Here is a 15,484-nt window from a genome sequence, read left to right as displayed (position 1 = left end):
ATACAATCTGGATGATATGAAAGCATTCCATACGCATTTTTACTTTTTTAGCGAACTTTTATTATTTTTAAGCTTCATTGATGTAACTATTTTAGAGTATTTCATAATCATTCTGCTAGAATCTGCAACTTTAAGGAAACCCTTTAATAACCGTCTCATAAAGTGCTTGGAATTGATCGAATCATATTTTATTCAGCGTGAGACCAACTCCGACTGTCAACGTAAACCGTTTGAGTTTTTCACCCATAAACTTTATGTGCTATAGACATCTTCTTCGGATTGGCCAGCCCGAAGAAACAACATATTCTACGCCTCCACTCGGTGACAACGCTCTGCCACGAGCTGTCGACCATAAATTTTATTATTACTTCATAATTTCATCACCAAAGTCACCGTAGCCCCGTAGAAGGCAAGGTGGCTGATCAAATAAGCCAGCCAGACTCGCTGAACTCGGCAAAGCACAAACTGCCTGTTAAAACAAACGCTGCCAACCCCGGTGATGGAAAGGAATGGGAAAGAATAACCGTCCATTCAAGCTGGTGCTGCAGCCGATGAAGACTACCGTGAACGCAAACGATTCGAACTCTTTCCCATCTCAGGTATGGCAGATAGCGATAATAAAGATATTAAGCTGATCTTCTCCGACCTCCGGCCCGATGAAGTGCTTCCCCAAAAGCAGGGGTAGAAGTTGCTTAAATGTTTTGCAATAATTTTTGGTCGCCAAGATAAGGCGGGCTAAAATGGGGGGTGGCAGGTCTGCTTCACCGACGCCTTCATGAAGCCGATGATCGTTTCGACAATTTTCGGCTCCGTTTCCTGGGGACATAAATTCTCGTAAACTTCCAAAGCCTACACAAAGCCTGCACAGGTTAGCGTAAGAGGTGGGAGTAACAATAATAAATTTTAAACGAAACATCAGCGTAATGAAAAGTTATATCCACTTTAACAACGCTCGAGCAGAAGGGGTTGATTCCGGGATAAGCTTCCGTTCGATGAACCCTTTACACGCAGAGTTAGGAATACGTACCTATGGGGCTAACGAGTGGGGGGGGGCAAAAAGTTTCAGACAAAATTGTCACAGGGATTAAATTGACATCACTTTTGGTTCGGGAAGAGATGCGAGGAAAAAGGACTAAGCCTACATATTGTAAGGATAAGTTGATGGTTTTAAAATTGAATGTATCGAGAGGGTAGCGTTTGCTGGAAAATCTTTATCCTTGCTCTCAGGAAATCGGCAGCTTATACCCCTTTGTTGTATATTTTTATTGCTATCGAAACACCCCTACCACCAGCTTCACCATCACCAGTCATACTTACAAACTTTATAATACAAACAGTTGTACACTTCAGCCCAAAAGCGAAAGATTCTATCATCCTTAAACTCTCGCATATCGAACGTTTTATCGATGTTTAAGTATGGGTTAGCTGAGTCATTCCCATTCCAGGGTGTCCAGGTGATGTTCGAAAGCTTACTGGGAGTTGGTGTTGGATTGCTGAAGAAAAAAAAAAATGGAACCATTCCACTTCAAACTACATATTCACAGCCTTCAAATTATTACTACCTACCCATGCTTGATAAAGTTAGCAATCAACTCCACTGTCCAGCGATGTATCCTCCATTCCTCCCGGTACTGGTCCGCCTTCGCAAGGGCCTCCTCCAGATTGTAGGGTGAAAAAATGTACCCCAAATCATCCCCGTGTATGGCACCGTACTGCGAATTAGGCAGATAGCTAATATACTCCTTATACTTTGCCTTCCCAAACTGTCCATCAAACTCAAATCGAAGATAGTACACGGGCATCGTTCCGTGCAGTGTTTGAGCTAAATCCTGCGCCAACCGTCTCATAGGATATCGTAGATTTGCTACATCTGCTATCTGTTGAAACACCTCCTCACTGGAATTAACATGACCTGCCGCCACCAACTGGGATGTAAAATTATGAACAAAGGAAATTAGTGCACCAACCTTTTGCGCGGTCCAATTTTGAGGAATATTTGGGTAGAAGCGAAACCCATCTAAATGCTTCAATTGGTCGACAAATTCACGTGCCGTTTCACTTATCAGTATTGGAACCTTTGTAATCGGTGGGCTTAGCACGGATACATGAGGTGCATTCACGGTGTAGTTATCTCGCTCGATCTCTTCCTGTTCCAGCTCAGGTATGAGGCAAGGAGTACCCATCGAAGCGAACCCAAACGCAAATCCGGTCGTTCCATTTTGGATGAAAAAATCTTCAACAGCTCTGGTACGAAACTCTACCGCAGTTTTGGGTTGTAGATCACTCAGGTACGACTCCGTGCAGAGTCGCGGATTGTACATAAAGGACCAGGACGCTAGCAGCGATCCGCTCAGTACAATCACACGATGGAAGAGATCTTTCGACTGGGGTATGTATAGATGGTGCGTTACCGAGCCGGCTCCCGCACTATGACCGAGCAGTGTAACTTGCGCAGGATCACCGCCGAAGTTGCCAATGTACCGCTGCACCCACCGCAACAGTGTGGTTTGATCTTTCAGCCCAAAGTTGCCACTGATGTTGAATTTGTTTGTTTTCAGAAATCCTAAAACATTGAGCCGGTAGTTAAAGGTCACCACAACAACACCCTGCAAGTAGCGTTAATGATGAGTAGTTAGTTACAATACCAAAACACAACACTTTTATACTGCTTACACTATCTATTAGTAGATCAGCCCCGTTAATGTCTTTTTCCCCATGTCCAACCGCGTAACTTCCACCGTGAACGAACACTAGCACAGGATATGCCGCTGCTTCCGTGCTTTCTTTAACACGAGGCGTGTAGATGTTTGCAAATAGACAGTCTTCGCTACCAATGACAAAGTCCCGAGTGAATGGATTATTGTACTGGGCACAGACACTCCCGGGTGTGGTGTAGTTTAGAGATCCACTCGGTTGATGCACTATTGAATGCTGTCAGGTGTAAAGCCTTAATTACTGACAACGGTCACATTGCTAATCCTTCATTCAATTTTCTTACACGAAATCGTAGGCTTCCGGTCGGCGGCTCTCCGTATCTGACACCATAATACGCACAGTATGGTGTACTGTTGAAGGTAGCCTTGGTCTCTCCCACTCCCGTTGCTGCCTGTTCGTACTGCACCAGACAGTTTGCCTGCACGCTGCTAATAAAGAAATGACACAATAACAGGACAGCACAGGGCCACATCGCCACGACGTGATCGGTGGGGATGGTGATGAATGAATGAAGCTTCTAAACGACAAACCGATGAGCACGAGATGCTAGCAATGTCTACTATTTATAATCAAACATCATCACATCGGGTGTGCGAATCTTTATTGTGCGTGATAAGAAGTATAGTTCCGTCACTCCGTACCGAGATTAGGAGCGGTGTCAATAAACAGTTTTGATTGATTATTATCATGAACATCAGAAAGAGTGTTTGGTAGGTGGCTGAGATTTCATAACAGCAATAGTGCAATTCCTGCAACAATGACGTTCTTTACATGTAATTTCATATCTTTTAGGGAAATCAATTTGCGGTTCGGCCTTTTACTAGTAAGCTAATCATTATCATCAAATCTTATCATGTTTTGAATCGGATGGAGACCGATTTCTGTGAATTGTGTACATCACTGCTCTGTTCTCGTCTCAGAATACTGTATTGTTAGTAAGAAAGTAGGTTATGCTATTCAGGCCAGTGGACGGCAATTTAGCTCGTAAGTTATTTTCAAACAGCTAAACTCAATATTTTACATCCTTAACTTAAAAATCCACAATGTAATCAACTAAACGTTGAAATTTCATTGTATTTATTTTTTCATTGGACCTAAATTTAATTATTAAGGTACTTTGAATCCACTGTTAACACTGATAGCGATGGCAATAATAAACACATACTTTAACTTTCCAAGAACATGTCTTAGTACGAAATCTCCTAAGACATCCCAAGATATCAACCTGTACAACGTACTAGCCTTCTCGTAGTATTCTCACCTCCAAAAACAACCGAATTGCACTATCAGAGAAGATTATTATCTAATCCTGAATGTAAAATTAATTATGCCATGAGCTATCATCTACAACGGCTGCACGGAAAGTGAGCATCATTTGTGCAACTAAACGTTGAAAACAGTTGAAATTTTAAGCGTGTACGTTTAGTACAGACGTCATCATCATCATCAACGACTTTCGTTTGTGTGTGAGATGATGATCCCTCTTCCAGATGGGAAGGCACCAAGTACCGATTCAGTAAAATGGGCTGTAAACAGGTAAGCTCCATTTAAGGTAATGCATTTACTTACTGCCAATGGAAGGCTTCAGGTCGAGCGAGAGTGTAGTGTAACTTCTCCACAGAAAGGACGCCCAGGCATGATTTACTCTGCCCCGAAAGGTGTGGGCTTTTATTGTCTGTTCCGTATGGGGCTCCTTCCAGTCTGCCTCTCGAAGCTTAAGTTATTAATCTCGCATTGAAATATGTTATCATTATCATACGACTTTCATAGGTGCTTAGGAAATTGTCCTTTTGAACTATGGCTTCCTTCCCAGATGTAATACAACCAGAACCAACCCATATGGCAGGAAGGTATCCTTTGCGGACAATCTGAACCAATCTGGGGAGGAAAATAGACCTCGGCCAAGGGGACCCCGGATTGCGGATAATCATAGGAAGCCAACTAGCACTGGTTTTGCCTCAAAGTCTAACCTCAAAGGACAATCAAGCCGAACAGCTGGTTGGCCCTTTCCGTTGCTACGAACTCTACGAACCCCGTCGGTAGGGAGGTCGTACGGACAAATAAATTAGATTGTACCTTCGCCCCGCTTTTCCTTCCTTGCACTTCAAAAAAGGAAGTTGCATAATTCAGTCAAGGAACTTGAACCCAAGCAAGCCAAGGAGTTTGCGGAGCGCTCTGGCCGCCCAAATATGCGCGCGTCAAGTGCATAAAACGTCACATCCTATCGGTGCAGTATCTTTCCACTGCTCGGAAGCCTGGTGCAAGAGAAAGCGTGAGTCTAGCAATCGCAGACTAGAAGCACCACTCCCGGGGGCGAAAGTCGATTACGGGTGAATATTTTGTCGCTAAACTCGACAGCGCCGGGTTCGTTGGCGCAATGCTATTTCTGGATTCTGTGTCTGCTTGCGGAGAAAAGTTTCCCCGAAGGCAAGGTTGTGCGGGAAGTTACGCTAAGCTCTCGAGGCATCGTGTCTGTGTGCGAATTGTGACTTTTCCGGGATGCTGCTGCTGTCTGCCTGCCTGCCTGCGATGGCGACGATCTCTACGATCCCGGTCAAAAGTTTGCACACAATTTTCACGTGCTTTTGTTTTCACGGGATATTGTACGAAGGGACCGCCTAAAACTCGTCGTGGCAGACGTCGTCAGCCTTGTTCTTCCCTTTGCAAGATGGCAACTAATCCGATGCGGATGTGTATGTGTTTCGTTTCTGGTGAATGAAGAAGTTTTGCATTATATTTTCGGCAATGGTATTGAGCCTGAGGTGCTTGTAGTATGATTCGCACGAAGAACTTTCTCCCGAGCCCGTCTTGGAAAGGGAACGGGATAGGGAAAGAGAATCGAATTGTTTTGTAAGTTGAAATTTATTGCTTTCGTTTAACTCAATTTAGCGAGTGGGTTGGTGCGATCTTTTGCGCAACGGGAGAAGCGCAAGGCTGACCGGGATGGCGGGGAGTTATGACGAAACAATACACTTTCACCCAGCCAGGGATTGACTCACCAAGGAATGAGATGCAAACAAGGACAATAACACGAGAAGAATAGCGTCTTAGTAGTGGTTCATTAGCATTAGTTAGCTCGTTTAGGTTAAACACTGTATTGAGATGAAAGTATTGAAGCTATATAGACCTTTAAGTTCATTAAAATACCTTAAAATTATGTATATTCCTCAATCAATAATCCTATTTCTCCTAACGCACACATTCCTCCATATTTTACTTTTCATATAAAGGCCTTTGATGCATTTGCGATAATAAATAATAATCCAACCATAATTATCTCACGTTCACACCATTCAATTGCAAAAGGGGAAAAAATCATTCATTTTCTATCCCCACTTCGTGATATACTGCAAGGATAATCCAACTCTTCGCAGCACTCCCAAGTGAGCTATTGAAAAATTAAACATAAAAAAACCATTCCCCAACAATACGTGCCTTCTTAAAGACGCTGCTCGCAAAGAACGGACTTGGCAAAAAGCTTCCTCCTAGGTTTTATTGCATATGCGAGTGCGACAGTGAACAGAAGCTCTCATCCTTCCTGTGCAGTGAAAATCCCACTTTATGACTCGTCACGTTGAGGAGAGAAGGGATGAACCGTAGAAAAGCGGACTTTAGATTGCTTTATTGCATTTCTTTATTTTCACCGCTCGTTTAGCAGAGTTGTTCAGTGTTGTTCCTGCGTTATTGTTGTTGTTGTTGGTGGAAAAGGATATCGTTATGACTCCATGCAACCACTCTACTATACGTAAACAAAAAACTTCGAAACAAGAGTGTAAAAAGGTCAGGCGAAAGTGTAACGCACGAACGCACATCATAAAGCGTAAATCGTGCCCTCGGTGTTGGAAAGAAGCTAACCTTTCTTAGCCTTACTGATCCTTGCCACACGGGGGCTGAATGTGTTATGAGACAGCATAAATTTATCCATCGGCTTGGCATGGCAAAAAAAACAACTACAAGAAGCCGTAAAAAAGCATCCCATCCCCTCCCGGCAAGGATCTCGGAAGAGTGAAGCGACTGCTCACATGAGAACTGCGCCTTTACACGAGACTGCGGTCATGTCGAACACGGTCGTTAAGTGAAAAATCTTACCAACTCATCGTTGACCCGCGAATCGGAATGGTGATGAAAGACCGAACGTGGTTGGGGTTTGGGGTAGTATGATGAGGCGGTTTAAGTGTCGATGAAGTGAGAATGAAACGCAACCCAGATGTCCAACGTCCATGTGTGGTCGGAGTTGGGAACACTAAAAAGTGGCATTATTTTCATTGACCAGCGTGCTGGGGGAAGACCAAAATGTGAGTGGAATGTATGTTTGTAGGGAGAGCTGCACAGGCTTTGCTAGGAATTATTGCGTTTGCAATAAAACGCAGCCGTGATTCATGTACGCAACATCTACGGTCAAATGTACATTGTTGATACAGGATCATGTTTTTTGTGTAGGAAACGTTGAAGTTTATTAAATATCAACATAAATACACGCGGTTCTTGCTAAAACGAACTGATAAACTTTCAATAAATTCAATTAATATGATATTAATGATATTTGATATGAAGAACTGCAAATTTTAATAAAGAATTTAGTGAAAGAACAAAATGATTTGATCTTTTTGAAACTAAATTCTTATGGATCTATTAGATTTTCAAGAATTGAATTATGTCTTAAACGGAACTAATATGATTTTCTCAATAAAGGCTTCCGAGATTTACTATATTCGAGAAATAGCTTAATAGTCAGTCCTAGATACGGGGGGACAGTTCATTTGAGAATCTTATCTTACCTTGTTGGAGGCGATATATCTATCGAATATAGCAACTAACCTTAGAAATCATGTTAAACTCAAAGTAAATTAAATTATACACTGACCGTAAACCACAAACATCTGTATCATATATCTTCTTCTATTTGGCGTAACGACCTTCGAGGACATACCGGTCTATACATGATAGCCAAGTCCTTGCTACTATATCATACATGTGGTACCTTAATAAGTCCTTAGAATCTAAAATATTGAATTATTCGTGACATGAAAAGGAATAAAAATCATCATAAAATTGTATTCTATTTTACTGATATCAGTAATTCTTCAGCTTCACTTTATTCGTATACAATTATTTTAATTCATTGCAATGAGTTCCACCCTAGTTCAATAAAAGTATGTTCATTTATGCTATGCATGCCATAAAAAACTATCCTTTCAGTTTCATATTGTAGTGGTTTATTCCTCAAAAGTAGCAATCTATTCATTTCCGTTCTGCACACTTACTTCCTTTCATACACCACCATCGAACCAACCGCAAAATTGAACCTTTAAACATCTCCTGCCTGAATCCATCGGGCAGAAATCATTTCTTTGTTGTCAGGACGATGCAGCGAGCACTCCTTCCCCGGTACATCAAGGGGTAATTATTATCGAATGAAGCCCGAAAATGAGAAAATAATTCGATTTTAATGCCCTCGTGACCGGCGGCCATCTCGTGCACGCGTAGCCCTGACGAACCTATTCGACCGTCCGATTGAATGGTTAATCCATATGAAAGGAGTTGCTTACTGCTGCCGACGCTGAAAGAACCGGCATTGTTCACTACTGTGTAGCATTTTGCGTTGCTAATGGGTGATAAGCGGAAGGGGCTACTATATGATCGAACTCCAAAACCGTGACTGTCTCGATGGTCAACGGCCACCGGAGCGGCCAGTACCGCTCGGCGACCTTTCTTGAGCGGCCGGAAAAAGTACACCGATAACAATCGCAGCGATTAAGATGTCGTGGTGGCGCACAGTTTTGTTACTTTCTGTCGGAGTTGGATTGATAGTACAAGAAGCCAACTGTCGCTTACGGTTGGAAAAGACAATCACCGAGGAATACCAGGACGAAGCGGAGGTGCCGAACATATTTGACCAAATCAAAATAAAGATATCTAATGCGGTCAAATCCAGCAGCTGGGAGGCGAACCGGCGATGCACCTTTCCAAATGCGAATAAAACAATACAGCTTGACAGGATTCGCGAGGGCCTATGGATACCGCTGGCCTATCTACGCCACAGTGACAATCATCTGCATCCCTTCGTGAGTCCGTACGAGGAGTTGCGCTGTCTGCGCGTAATTACCAAGTACGATCACATCACACGGCGGCTCATTCTCCACTACGGATGCGCTACGCACGTAGACAGCCGGTTGTGGTGGGATTTTCAGTTCGAGTTCCTGCCCAACAAGCGCATCTTCTATCCCGAACGGTACGGTTGCAGAAAATCAAGGCGGCTGCGAAGATCCGTCATCGCCAGCACGGACTACACCGACTATCTGCTGCTGCACGGCTGCCAGAGCAATGCGACAACGTTGTCGCGTGCCAACGCACTGATGGTGCTGGTGCGAACGCTCAACCTGCAGGAGAGTATACAGTGGGAGATTGTAAAGTACAGCCGGGAGGTTCTGCTGCCTGCGACGATTTCAAAAATTACCTACCTGAATGTCACGCAAGGTTTCGCGCTGGACGCCAGATGCAATTGTACCCCAGGCAAACAATTCTTATTCTGTAAGCGAAAGGAGCGCACAGATTTGGCTACGGTGCCGAGTGTGGATAGGGTCTACTATTGGGTTATGGTTGTGGTGACTACTATTTCCCTGTTGATGACAGCATTTGTACTTCTAGAGCAGCTGCACCTATTTCGAACGGTGGGCAGTGAGACGAATGTTGTGATGGTGCAAGAATGCATGAGAAACGAAAGTTGAGGAGGCAATTTCAAATCTTTTAGTTGTTGTTGGTGTAATAGATACTCTTTGCATTAATGTTTAATGTGTTTTAATATCCTTCAAATTATTTCTAGGCATTAAAAAAATGAATGATTAAAAAAAACATAAATACTGTTTTACACCTGTTTCCATCTACGTTCGAATCTCGTGCCATTTGCATCGAATCGCAAACCGCCTGCTTCGGATCGCATGCCACTACGATCGAATGCGTGCAACCATGGTTGAATCACGTGCCAGTACAGTCGAATCGCGTTCCACTATGGTTGAATCATATGCCACTACGATCGAATCGTGTGCCGCTACGATTGGATTTCTGAAAGCAAGAGCATAGTAAACTGTTTGTTTACGTTTGAAAGCTGTTTCTTTCTTCGCCGACGGCATTTAGTTTGTTAAATACTAATAAAAGGGAATTCTCTGATTATAGGTAAATCACGAATATTGGTTCAAACCATGGTCCTTTGTTGATGGTAAAATCCATGTTTTCAACTAATATTCGGTGTTCGTTGTTGATGGTAAAATCCATGGTTTAAACCAGGGGTCTCCAAACTACGGCCCGCGGGCCGCATGCGGCCCTCAAGTGCTTAAAATGCGGCCCCGATGACTTTGCCAGACTTAGAATAAATATTAGGTTATTTTGACTTTTTCAAAAGAAATTGTATTTTTTTACATTTCTTAGACAAAAATCAAGCTTTAGTAACACGAATCTGTTCAAGTATCGTTAGTATTTTGTTATAAAAATGAGATTTAAACGTTCACTCATCAATTATAGGTAACATCAAATGGCCCTCAACATGGTGATTTTTGAAGCAATGCGGCCCGCGGGCTGAAAAGTTTGGAGGCCCCTGGTTTAAACCAATATTCGTGATTTATCTGTAATCAGAGAATCCCTTTTTATTAGTATTTTACTAGCTAAATACCGTCGGTGAAGATAGAAACAGCTTTCAAACGTAAACAAACCGTTTACTATGCTCTTGCTTTCAGAAATCCAATGGTTGCGGCACACGATTCGATCGTAGTGGCATATGATTCAACCATAGTGGAACGCGATTCGACCGTACTGGCACGCGATTCAACCATGGTTGCACGCATTCGATCGTAGTGGCATGCGATCCGAAGCAGGCGGTTTGCGATTCGATGCAAACGGCACGAGATTCGAACGTAGATGGAAACAGGTGTATATTCGTAAGTCTTCTCGCCACTCCCTGTATCATCAAACACTATTCTTAGGAGAATCGAAATTCAATATTTGAACACTTTCATGTTGGGATCAGCAAGTCCAAATACACTTAACTAAACCTAGCATTATTGTGTTGTTGTGAGATTTGTGAATTATGAACTGTATCGCTTATCGAATAAGCCAGGGATTTTATTCTCTTTCTTCGGCCTCTCAATACCACACTACTTCCATTCTGTTCTATTTCTGGTTTACTACAAGAATCCTGTATTAAATAAAGGTTTTTATTGATAGAGTTTAACTATCATTCAATAAATCTAACATGCTAGAGACTTGAAAAACATGTCTAAGACAATACTATAAACATGAATAAAATTCAGTTCTATTTTGTATCCATTTGTCAAATCATTTATGTCAAAATCATTTATGAATTAACACTCAACACAAATCAAATGCCGATCAAATGCGGAAAATTAAACTCAACGATTGAAAAAAAACTACATACCATGTCACAGCAATTGCTTCAAAATCAGACAAATCAGACGTATGAATCCAAAACTATATGAGCAACCCGATGATTCGATTTCCGATGTGCTTTTTAAGCCCTCCCGTTTGATGACACTAGGCTTATGACGGCTTAAAGCACCATTCAGGCGTGTGAAAAATCCGATTAACTTGTAAACCACAGCTGGCAATGTAGGAAGCGTTCTAAACCTCTCAGCGAACTTTCGAGGACGTTGAGTGCACTCGCTCACGCGCTCGCAAACCGCCGTCACGCGTTAACCGGCATGGCATTATCAATTAATAAGCGGAATCAATTATGCTACACCACCGCCGGCAACATCACCACAACCACCGGTGCACGACCGGTGCGGGTGTGAACAAATGCTTCCGGTATTGCAAACATTTCTCGATTAAGTGCCTCAAATCGGTGGCTCGGTAATTGATTAAAGCTGGGTATTTGCAGTCACGGGTAAAAAAAAACAACAATACAAAACAATAAATCCTTCTCATACCGGTGGGCTGATGAGATGGTGGAGGATGGGGCTGCATAAAAATCAGTCCAATTTATTAATTCCAACCATTCCCTGCTGGGTATGACTGGTAGAAGATTAAAACTGTGCGCGAGCCGGAGGGATGTGGTATGATATGTATGAAAACCCATTGGGATATGGTCGCGGCAGGGTTCGGTGCCAGCGCATACCGTTATGAAAATGATTTCTCATTTGTTTTGACCGTTTTTTGTGTGCGTGTGTGTGTAATATGCTCCTGATTTTTCACACCACTGCCCACAGTTTGCTTCGTTTGCTGTTTACAATCGTTCAACTGAGCCAGTCTTCAAACTCGCTTTTGGGTAACTTTTTTTGTGTATGATCGGAACACACATATCCCGTCATAGTTTAACACTCGCATGGTCAGATGTGGCTAACAATGCACCCAATTTTACCCTCACTGTGGTGAGATTGAAAAGCGATCGCACGGGCATTAAAAAAACGCATACAAAAAACCACCTCAATAACCCTCATCGGTGCCGCAACAACAGAGAGAAATAAAAATAAAAGCACACAAAAAAACCACAGAGAGACGACGGCGGGTGGCATTAAAAAGCAGTGAAAAACTATGGTCATAAAACATGGAAAAGTCACCGCGTGCGTACCTCGCCGACAAATGATGGTGAGCCGATGGTGGAGCACAGTTTGGGGAAAGGTGTTGGACGGTGTACGGGATTGTAGGATTGCTGGCTAGCAATGGTATGATTTAGTAAACGATGCCAATCAGATATTGATTATATTTATGTTTTTTTTTATGCGTCTTCTTTTGTGCATGTTATTTTGAGTTTTAAATTGTGATTTGGATGATTGAAAAAAAAAATTATACAAACCATATTGAATTGTTCAATTTTATTTCAGTTTCATCGGTGGTTTAAATGGTTAAAAGTCCTTTGCTTCAGTTTTTAAAAGGAATAATCTGCGATGTGATTTGCATATCTTAAGGCGTTTTAAAGTATTTTATTATTAAAGACATTCTCATGCCTTGGAGCTCATCCTGATCTAAAATCTATGTATGCCAAAATGTTTAGTAATTTTAACTAACCTAAAAAACAAATAACTTAATAACAGCCTTACTTCGCATGTTTTGCTGAAGCTCAAACTGTTAGCTAAAACAGTATTAAAAAAGACCCATCCTCGCCTTACACAATCGCTAGCACCGATGACGTAAAGTGCATTTAGAAAACAATGTAATGCACTTGTAATCCACGTTGACAGGGGCAACATACATAGGGCATAAAAGCTTAGTCGGGCATTCAGCAAACCGGTCACGTGAAATACGACAGCATCAGTAAACCACCTTTGCAGCTTAAAATACAATCAAAGCCATGCAGCTTAAAGCATTTTAATCCATTGCTTTGCTGCTGTGGTTGTGCGAATTGTTCATCCCAAACGGGCTTATGAAAGGAATTTCGCTCCTTTACCCTGCCAACAAAGCGTTGAATGTCCAAATGGTGGAGTTGATGCACTAAATCAAAAGACAAAAAAGGCTGCAGCTGGACATGAATTAGGAAACGATCACTGGTGCAGGGCACAGCAAAAAACAACGCTGCCGAATTTGGTGCGATTTATGAAGCGCTAGAATGCCGCGGCAACTCAATCAGATGTCAAATGCATTTTTCATACAAACCATGAAATGCGGCGGCAGTAACACCAAAAAAACTCTCTCCCACTAGCCCGCTCTCGATGTCAGTTATGAAATTTAAACACACAACAAACCAAAAATAATACAAAAAATGCAATGCATAACACTGTGGTGCTGTGGCTATGATAAGTCTTGTTTTTGAAGTTTTGCTTCCTCGGTCCCGCTGCATCATCATTCATTTCTCGTACCAATTTCTAACGAACTGGAAAATTTGTCCAGTCCGCGCATGAGAGAGGCTGGACGGGATTAAAAGTTTTAGTATTGGGGTGAAACGGGTACGACTTTCAGTACGGAAAATGTGAATATATTTCTGCATAAAAAAATATTTCTGCAAGAGTGGGAGAGAGCGGTAGAATGGTCAAAATCTGACGTATTGGGAAAGCAGCACGAGCAGAATAAAAAAAAAGAAAACACTTTGAGACAGACGGCGTCATACTTTGACGGTTGCCGACACGCAGACATCGCTTAACGATGTTAATTAATTACGCTCAAAATTCTGACGATCCAGTTCGTCAATCAACTGCACTGAATTCGGGAGGGTTGAGGTTGAAAAATGGCTAAAGTAAACTGAAACTAATCCTTGCCGCTGCCGCGAGCTGCCGCTTATGCAGCCAACGATTCAAAGAGAATTTCAGTGCACAGTGTGTGCCGAGGAGGAAGAGTTTTGTGCAAATTATTTGAGTTTAATCGTAATTAGCAAGGAGGCCTAATGGGAGCGATACTTTGAAGATGCTTTTGTATTTATTTTTAATAAGATTACTTTTAGTTTTTTTTAACAAAATATGGACCTTATAACATTTACCTAGAACGTAATTTAAGTTTATCTATTGAATCGTTTTATTTAGCACCGTTTTTGTATCCACTCAATGCCTTGGATTAATATGTTCCTTTATTTCAACCATCAATTAAAACAGGCTGAGCTGTTTATAGCTGCTCAATGTTTATGGCACACCAGATAGCAGGCAGCTTCATCCAATTACCTTTTTCGCTACCATAGCGACTGTTCCCGCACTTCATTGCACACTCGTATGAGTGCCCGTTTGTGTCTCTCGCCTTCTATTACGGCAATAGTTTATCGAATTCCAATCAAAATAAAACCATTCTGTTCCGCTGCCCTGGGCTCTGAAAGAGTGTGTGTGTGTGAGTGAGACAGAGAAAAATAACAAAATAAAACTACAATCACCGGAGATAATAATAGATCGAAGTTATAATTTTCAAAATAGCAATCGTTCCCTTCGCGCGGCCCTTGTTCCCAATCGTTGAACGTTTGGCGCGTATCGATCACCGGAAGTGTAATTCCAGCAGAACGAAACCACCATAAAAGTTACCAGCATCAAACGCCACTGCACTTCATCGCTTCCCACCTTCCTCGAGGGTTTTTTTGCACCCCTCCCCACTACCGCCAGCAATGTCGTTGGTTTGAGAAATTTTTCAAACAGCAATAACACTACAATAAAATGGCAAACCAACCGGCAACCGGTAGGCGCCCGAGGCTTGACGATGAGGTGGTAATGTTGCCTGCCACCATCCCTATCACCGGGCGATGTAGTTGCTGTAATTCCACCCGCCCCGTCCAAAACGCTAGGTCGCGGGCGGAAAGTAATACCATTTTATGTCTGGCAACGCGAACCAGAAGACGGCCACGGATGGAGACGGAGAAAACCTCGGTAGCAGCCGCAGCCGAAATGCAATCGAGCATAACGCTTCCTCTATAGCGTTGGGTTGGTAACGCGGCCCACTAGACCGAATGGTGCTGCACTACTGCACCGTATAGAATGTGTTTGTGTGTGGTGTGCGCGCCATGTGAGAAAGGATATATGAGCGGAAGGTTGAGGTGAGCATAAAATAAACATAAATATGCGAAGGTTCCGTTTCCTCGCCATCCCGTACCTGCACCAGGCGATTGGCATTTGTTGTCGTTGTTGTGGCTGTACGACGTATAGCGGGCGACGACTTCACAACGCCAAACACTTTGGCCACCGCAGCGAAGGAAGGGCGTTGAAATACTACGACAACGGAACAATGCTAACCGACCGGGAACAACAAAAGCTTCTCCTCGTTCGATCGATGGCCGACCGTGTCGACTCGGGGGTTCCGGCGGCCACACCTAGGGAGCTACAAAACAGAGCGCAAGGTAGTGGAAGGTCAGCGG

The 15,484-nt window shown here is 42.7% G+C and overlaps 2 protein-coding genes across 3 annotated transcripts in view; one reads left to right on the top strand and one right to left on the bottom strand.

Moving 5' to 3' along the window:
• The window catches only part of LOC133393081 (uncharacterized), a 412,772-nt gene that overhangs the window by 137,054 nt on the left and 260,234 nt on the right, over positions 1-15,484 (top strand). The gene's annotated exons all lie outside the window — the stretch shown is intronic.
• On the bottom strand, positions 37-3,273 carry LOC3291355 (juvenile hormone esterase). Its single transcript, XM_557411.3, has 4 exons — positions 2,999-3,273; positions 2,674-2,931; positions 1,567-2,606; positions 37-1,493 (listed from the first exon to the last, which is right to left on the bottom strand). The coding sequence occupies exons 1-4, from the start codon at positions 3,185-3,187 to the stop codon at positions 1,301-1,303; spliced, it is 1,680 nt and encodes a 559-aa protein (XP_557411.3). The 5' UTR covers positions 3,188-3,273; the 3' UTR covers positions 37-1,300.

This window comes from Anopheles gambiae, chromosome 3 (assembly GCF_943734735.2).
Source record: "Anopheles gambiae chromosome 3, idAnoGambNW_F1_1, whole genome shotgun sequence".
In the NCBI taxonomy this organism is placed as follows: domain Eukaryota; kingdom Metazoa; phylum Arthropoda; class Insecta; order Diptera; family Culicidae; genus Anopheles; species Anopheles gambiae.
The sequence above is the reverse complement of the archived record's forward strand: the minus strand, read 5'-3'. Positions and strand labels throughout refer to the sequence as shown.

Excerpts from the sequence above, each read along its gene's own strand:
- LOC3291355 (XM_557411.3), bottom strand. The coding sequence starts at position 3,187 with ATGTGGCCCTGTGCTGTCCTGTTATTGTGTCATTTCTTTATTAGCAGC. Across the intron at positions 2,932-2,998 it reads CCGGAAGCCTACGATTTCGT|CATTCAATAGTGCATCAACC; the intron begins GTAAGAAAATTG and ends TACACCTGACAG. Across the intron at positions 2,607-2,673 it reads CTGATCTACTAATAGATAGT|GGTGTTGTTGTGGTGACCTT; the intron begins GTAAGCAGTATA and ends CGCTACTTGCAG.